Source organism: Populus trichocarpa, chromosome 6 (genome assembly GCF_000002775.5).
Source record: "Populus trichocarpa isolate Nisqually-1 chromosome 6, P.trichocarpa_v4.1, whole genome shotgun sequence".
NCBI lineage: Eukaryota > Viridiplantae > Streptophyta > Magnoliopsida > Malpighiales > Salicaceae > Populus > Populus trichocarpa.
In genome coordinates this window covers 16,888,395-16,896,249 of record NC_037290.2, presented here as the reverse complement: position 1 = coordinate 16,896,249, position 7,855 = coordinate 16,888,395, and the positions used below count along the sequence as shown (strand labels likewise).

At 36.3% G+C, this 7,855-nt stretch overlaps 1 protein-coding gene across 4 annotated transcripts; it reads left to right on the top strand.

Moving 5' to 3' along the window:
- Window positions 1-1,088: 1,088 nt before the first annotated feature.
- LOC18100504 (uncharacterized) lies at window positions 1,089-7,422 on the top strand. 4 transcript variants are annotated; one of them, XM_052453956.1, is made up of 12 exons: window positions 1,089-1,330; window positions 1,916-2,008; window positions 2,403-2,531; window positions 2,882-3,182; window positions 3,388-3,506; window positions 4,133-4,265; window positions 4,862-4,938; window positions 5,472-5,669; window positions 6,119-6,308; window positions 6,443-6,621; window positions 6,726-6,823; window positions 6,906-7,088. In XM_052453956.1, exons 1-12 carry the CDS (start codon window positions 1,310-1,312, stop codon window positions 6,946-6,948), a joined length of 1,581 nt encoding a protein of 526 aa, XP_052309916.1. In that variant the 5' UTR covers window positions 1,089-1,309; the 3' UTR covers window positions 6,949-7,088. The 4 variants fall into 4 exon arrangements, with proteins under 4 accessions (XP_052309916.1, XP_052309915.1, XP_024458630.1 ...); XM_052453955.1 differs by having other exon boundaries at window positions 1,091-1,330; window positions 6,926-7,422; XM_024602862.2 differs by having other exon boundaries at window positions 1,091-1,330; window positions 6,723-6,823.
- The last annotated feature ends 433 nt before the right edge of the window (window positions 7,423-7,855 follow it).

Below are 7,855 nucleotides of genomic sequence, written 5' to 3'. Positions count from 1 at the left end.
ATCTGCAAAATTCGCAACCCGGGTCATTAGATCGGGATAAATCTATAAAAAATAAATCGAAACAAATTATAAAAATTTAATACCCAATAAATCCAACGTTGGAGGATAAAATTAAAAAAAAATAAAAAAATAAAAATAAAACCTCAAAAATTTGAAGGACCAAAATAAAAGAAAGCTTAGCATTTTACTGTTTATTGATATTGATTAATAGTTTTTCCTAACATCTTCATGACATAATATGTTGACTTCATAAAATTTCACACTAGTCATTTCTGGCAATGTATTTGTGCTCTTTCTTTCTACATTTGGATCTCTAAAATGTATTGAAATTGATGATTATCTCCAGCATACTTTAGGCACAATAATTTGATGATTTTACTAGGATGATGTGTTGAGAAGGGTAGTGTTGCTTGTATATGAATTTATGCCTTATATGAAGGATGTGAACCTTTAAAGGCTGGGACGATGGGATACTTGGCTCCTAAGGATCTTCATTCTGGGACAGTGAAATGATATATATGAACTGGTTTGAGTTGCACCGAAGAGGCCTACCTCTTTCAAATCCTCGATGATGAACTGAGCCTATTGCCATGGCGCATCCACTTACCGTCTTCAATCAACCGATTAATTAACAAAAACCATTGTATGCAGCATTGATGAACAGATAATTAGAAAACACATGATGAACAGATAGTCGAGTTCTCTGCTGCACTTAGGAGACACGTCATCACGGACTCATCTAGTTGATAATCTCTTAAAACTGCAGTTTCTTGTATTGGAATGAAAGAAAATTTGCACCCCTCAAGCCTTGACCCACATCCATTCTTCCTTCCTTAACCAAAACCTTGCCTTGAGTCAGTCATCGATCGGAGGGTTTTTAAAAACACCCGGAGAGCTTGTTTTTATAAATAACACCAGCCCATCCATTCCAATCTGGTTCATCAATCCATTATTAATGGTAAATCTCATGCCAAAATGTAAATTTCATAAATTTAAATAATCGACCTACTTAAAAAAAAAAAAAAAAAAACTATCACACATGTAATATAAGAGTTTTATTTACCTCTCCGATGCGAGATGATGACTGGTGCACCAGTTACGACTTACGAGGGCAATCGCGCTTGCTTTATGATTAGTATCAGAAGCTCTTAAATTATAGGGGCTGAAGTGTAACATGGTGGAATCTACAGAGACTATAGTATAGTTTACCCAAAATCTAAACCCTGCAAAGCGAAACCTGTCTTGACCTTTCCCTTCCTCACGACCATCTCTGCTCGGTCTGGGCTCCTGCTTCATCTTGAGTTCATCAATGGATAATAATAATAATAAGGTAAACCCAAGCCTTTTCTTACACTGTAGTGTTCTCTTCATTTTCTTTTGAATAATCTGATATTTAGTGATTTTACTGTTTTCCCTAACCAAACTGACGAGTATTACTGTCACTCTTTGCTAGCTCAGTTTTCTAAGTGATTGTTCTTGAATAGGTCTATGTTTTACGTCTTGTAGTTATCTATAACAGGTCTTCCTAACAAGCTTTATGTGATAATCTGGTTATCTAAAAAGGGTTTAGTTTGTGATGTATATGCGTGTGTGTGTTCATTTTTGGTTATCTTTTTTCTTTTCTTATCCTGGGTTTTTTGTGTTTTTTTTCTTTTATTTTTTTGGTTTTTTGTTATGGGCTTTTCACCACATTATATAAGGCACATAATTTCAACTGGGATGGTGGGAGTTCCTAAAGGAACAGGAAACGGATTTTTTAAGGGCTTGTGCATGTATTCTTACTTTCAGATTAGTCGTATTATAGAATTGAATCATTTTAACCTTTTTCATTGCTCTGTGTTCTTTTCCTGATTTGCTTTATTTTATCTCCTGTGAAAAATAAATTCTCATTCCTGGTCTCCCGTTTCTGTTGCAGCCATGTTCATCTAATAAGATCATCAAGACAAGTGATGGATGTGAAATAGTTCTTGAGCTCTCTCAAAATGCCCCTTTTTTTGATAAAAAGAAGGTGGGAAATAAAACAAATGCTCTTATTCTTTTGAATACTATTTTTTTTAAGTTGTATTTGGATGGGATGCATAGAGAAGAAAATGCATGTAACCAAAGTTATATAATATGAATTAATTGGCGCCATTTCCAACTGGAGTATGATAGATGGAACTGTAGCTTGAGTCCCTATTTTTTAGGAAAGACTCACATTGTCTAATTTTTACTTGGAGAAAGTGACGAGCGCACAAATTTAATAGTGTCTCTGGGGATGCTGCTTTCCAATGTCAGTTAATCTTGTTGTCTACTTGGTATTTTGATTCAATCACACTTTTCAAGGTCCTAATAAGAGGGACATTTGATTGAGATGCTAATTTCTTACCTTTGTTTTGATAATGTTTCTTGTTGTTTGACAGAATTTACTACATAGTATGGGTTTTGATATCAGGGAACAAGTGCAGTTTCATAGATCTTCATGTCCTGATGCAATTGCAACCATCTTGGAAAGAGTACTTCAGATTGCAAGAATTATACATTTAGACGAGGTAAACTGAGATGACCTCTAGACTTCCTCTCTCTCTCTCTCTCTCTCTCTCTCTCTCTCTCTCTCTCTATGTTAGATAGATGTTAGGACTTAAGAAGCAGCTAAATTGGAGTTTCTTTTTGTTAAGTCGGTATTTACCTTGTTCCCCAGCTGGGCAGAACGACTGCCAGGCAATTTGGCAGGTTGGTCTTCATATGCATTCACCTTTAGCATATTGAAGCCTTTAGTTTCAATATATTTTGCTTGTTTATTCACTGTTATATGAGAATGGCACAAATCACATAGCATAGGTTGAAGTGTAATTCATGAAGCAAATAATGATGGAGAAATGGGTGCTCCTCTGTAATACAGGTAGAACTTTATTTTGGCAAGGTCAACGACTGTTCATCACTTGAATATTGGAGCCCCAGGAATGAGGTGGAGGCTCTCAATTCAGTCCTTTCACTTATTAACAGCTACTCCTCTTATGAAAGACAGAAGGAAGTGAACTTCTTGCAAACCTTGCAAGATGAAGTTCTTAAAAGGATCCAGGAATTCACAGACAAGAACAAAGTGGAGAGTAGAATTGATAGAAGCTGCAGTTGTGACAAAGAAAAGTGTTTAGAAAAATGGGGGGAGAGCAATGGTGTAAAAACAAGCTTGAAGATAGCATGTAAGTTCCAATATTAGTTTAAGACTTCACATCCAACAAAAAATGCATATAAGAGGGTTTTTTTTTCCTTGGGATGTCTACCATTTGTATGGATCTAAAGTTGAATTGAAACTGATAGAAGGGGTAAAGAGGTAATTATGTTTAGAAGAGAAATGAAATCTACTCTTTAACATATTGCGTTTTTCCTACTTTATACTTCCTAAAGGTGTTGAAGGAGCTGGCAGAGGAGCCATAGCAACAAAAGACCTTAAAGTTGGAGACATTGCTTTGGAGATTCCTGTGTCTATTATTATTTCTGAGGAGCATGTGCACAAATCTGACATGGTATGTTTCATCATCCGTGAACATAAATAAATACCTCCAATTTGTAAGGAGTACTTGTTTCATTGATGTTTACTGATAATGGGAGCATTTGTATAGAACTAGAGTAAGTCTCTATAATGCTGACATCTAAAGCTGTCAATATATATCATCTGATGCGAATAATTGCCTGTTATCTAAACTACAAATTGTTATTGATAGTAAAGCTATATGAAGGTAAATGATAGAACATGTGTGCGTGCATGTGTGTGTGTTATAAAGAACACCCCACCCATAAGAAATCCAACAGAGAATTTGTTTTAAAACCTTAACACATGTAAAAAAGTTAAGATAAGAACGCCTTACCTTATGTATGATTGCTGGACCAATTAGCTGAAAAGTTGAGTTGTCATATGGCATAAGAGAGCTTTTGCTACGTGCTCAAAAAACTTGATCAACAATAAAAGCCATGGATATGTCCTTGGTGATGAGTCCAAACATGAGCTTTATCATGCCTGCTCTCCCATATTTTATTTGAAATGTAAACGATACTTGAAAGGGATGTAGAACTGTTGAATTTGACCGAACCTAAAATCTTAAATATCACCACAATGCTCTGTAGTAAGGTTTACTATTTAGTTTGCTTGCAGTATCATATATTGGAAAAGATTGATGGGATTACCTCTGAGACCATGTTGTTACTATGGAGCATGAAGGAGAGGCACAACTGTTCTTCAAAATTCAAGATTTACTTTGACACTCTGCCAGAGGAATTCAAGACTGGTATTCCCCTTTGATCTGCTACACTTTGTCAATGATACTTTGTCAACTTGGAAGCAACTAACTTGAAATAAGATACTAATCTTTAGTTATTGCTTTGAGATGCATTTGTCCCCTTTAGTTAATGCTAAAATTCTGATGCGTGTAACAATCATATAATTTGGGGGGGGGGGGGTGTTCTAAAATTGAAACTTTGTTGATGGCAAGTTCATGATCCTTCTACAAAGGGTAATCTTAAAATCTTATCGCTTGAGCATTTTGGAAGTGAAGCTGATCTGTTGATCTCCAAGTATTAATTTCATCTTCAATTATGTGTGTACTATTTTGGGGGAAAAACATTCATGTCTGATTGTATCAAGGCTGTTGTCTAGTGCAATAGTAAAAAAGTATGAAGTTACAAGCTTGCAATGAAGAAAATGTAACTTTGATGCATTAGAATAGCTATCTCAAGCTAAATTGCTGAAGGGTAACACAGTCTCCAGAGTTCTCATCCCAGTATCCCACTCTTGCAGGAGCGAGTATGACTAACCCCTTTTTCTTAATTCTAAAATTTGCTTATTCTGCTTCTTTGGCTTCAATTCCCTCATCTCCATATACAGGGCTGAGCTTTGGAGTTGATGCAATCATGGCTTTGGATGGAACCTTGCTTTTAGAGGAGATAATGCAAGCAAAAGAGGTAATATGGCATGCAAAATACTGTTTTTATGTGTTAAAACTTTGCTTCTTACAAGGGACACTAGAGTGTGGGCAAAGAATATTGATACTGTTAGATGACCTCTGTTTTTGCACGATCTGATGCTAGTTTGCTGATCTCTGATGCATCAATTGTCACAAGCTATTATATTAAGGAATGAAACCCTTAAGAAAAAAGAATTTTTGGAGTTCGAAGGATCTCTATTTACCAAATCATTGAACTGTTATGCGACTAAGGGATAATTGCTGTATATCAGAAGCAGGCTATGCCTTACACTCTTTCCAAGACATTAATTATAGCATCATAAAATGTTCAAAATATTTTATGTTTTACTTTTATATGCATATAGATGGGAAAACATGAATATGAATATGGAAATAAAATTTCTGCTTTTTTCCATTAGGATTTCATCAAAGCAATGGTTCTCGCTGATTTTACATGTGCAGCAGTATATGTTTTGGAATTTAAGAAATAACACCTTAATCTGGTTTATTTGTTACCTCCAATTTTCACAGCACTTGCGAGTTCAATATGATGAGCTGGTTCCTCCACTGTGCAAAAATTATCCCGATGTATTTTTGCCAGAGCTCTACACGTGGGAGCAGTTCTTATGGGCTTGTGAACTGTGGTACTCTAATAGCATGAAAGTTATGTTTGTTGATGGAAAACTGAGGACTTGCTTGATTCCTATTGCAGGCTTTCTTAACCATTCGGTATACCATTCCTTCCTGGTTTCACCATTTTTTTGTGCTTAGCTGTGTATTTTTATATCTATCTAGTTTAGACTAAACTTAAGGCTCCCAGAGGTAGTGGAATTTGCTTCTGAATAACATGCCTGGACTGGAGCCACTACTATATATTCTGCCACCCTTATGCTGATCTCTTTGTTGATTTTGTTAACTTGAAAATTGATACCATGATCTAATTCATTTATGCTAGGATATACTTTTGTCGAATTCTCAATTTTTTGCTTCCCAAAAAGCTGATAGTCCGTAGTTATGATCATTTTACTCCTGTGTTGGGCTTCTGGGGTTAATTGCATGGTTGTTCACATGCAAAGTGCTTTGCTGTTTGTTTTATTATTCTCGACTTTCTTATCATACCTTTACACCATTTTGGAGAAGCATGCTTCTTGTTCATGTTCTGAAACCTTTCTTTGCAGCTCTACCCACACATCGTTCACTATGGTAAAGTAGATTCTGCAACAAATACACTGAAATTCCCACTCACACGGCCTTGTTGTTTTGGAGAGCAATGCTGCCTTAGCTATGGAAACTTCTCTAGTTCACATCTAATTACATTCTATGGTTTCATGCCTCAAGGAGACAATCCCTGTGACGTAATTCCATTGGGTAATCTTCTTTGCCCCAAACACCCTACAAAGGAAAAATCGTAACCATTGCTCAGGAATTTGAGGTTCTATCATTCAGGGTTATTGTTTCCTTCTATGAACTTAGAGTCAGTACTCACTCGCAAACATGTGCAGATATTGATGTTGGCGATGCTGATTGTATTGAGGGTTGCCCAACGTCAAGCTGGACTTCTCACATGGTGAGGGGAACTTGGCTCTCAAACAACCATAATATATTCTATTATGGCTTGCCATCTCCATTATTGGATTATCTACGTGGAGCTCGGAGTCCTGCACCACACACCAAGACCATTGTAATTTCTATGCATATTTCCTAAATTGGCTTAACTTCGAATATATTTTTCTTTAACCCTGCTTGACTTTGATATCTGTTTCTTTGTAATTGTAAAATTAGGAGATATCAAACCTGGAGAATGAAATAGAAGTTCTCAAAGATCTCCAGTCAACCTTCAGTAGCATGATGGAAAATCTTGGCGACACAGATCTTGTCGACAGGTAACGAATTCTCTATTCATCAAATAGCTTAGAACATGTCTGTTATGAAACAAACTATTTACGTTTAAAATTTTAATGGAAGGTTTTATGCCATCCTTGCAGTGATGATGCTAGCTGGGATGTGAAGCTGGCATTGGAGTTTAAAGATCTACAAAGAAGGATTGTCTCCTCAATTTTAACATCATGTGCCGCGGGTCTCAACTTGGTGCAAGATGAATTGTCTGAGCTTTAGATGAGCTGGCTTGAAAGCACTATGTGTCTGCTTCAATCCTGGGATGCAGTCTCCCCAACCTTTAGATGGAGCGTACTGATCATGACGCATAAATCTTGTAGTATTGTTACACCACAAGGTCAATGGCCTTTTGGTGTCCCAAGCCTCCATAATTTTTATTTTTATGCAAGGGAATGGACAAATGGGTGGTCTTAGCTGGGAAAGGATGCTCTTTGTTCTTGCGTTTGGATGTGTGGCAGATTAAAATAATGGTAAATCAAGAGAGGCTACATTATGTTGGAGATTAGATACGGATGCCGAAATTTGACTTGACAAATAATAGGTTTTCAAGCATACCAAATCATGATTTATCGTCTTGTTTCTTCTATAGATTTGTTGAATTTGACTAGAAATTGCTGAGAGAATCTTGTTGAGTGATTAAATCAATTGGTGTGTGATTTTGGAGTTGTCTACCTAACAAGCTACTCCAAAAACCATGCGGTCTATGGGGAGAGCAGAACTCTAGCGATTCAACCCACACAAAACCGGTTTAGAAGAAGTGTCTTGCTTGGAAAAGAAGGTAAAAAGGAGCAACCCTCAATTACAACTCATCAAATACTAAAGAATTTTCACTTTAGTTAATTGAGCAGCAGGCAAGATCAAGAAAAAGCAACCGCTGCCACCTCAAATCTTTGGTGTGATTTTGCTTCCAATTTGCTCCCTCCTACCACATATATATATATATATATATATATATATATATATATATATATATATATATATATATATATATATATATGTTGGGAGGGGGGCGGGGACTG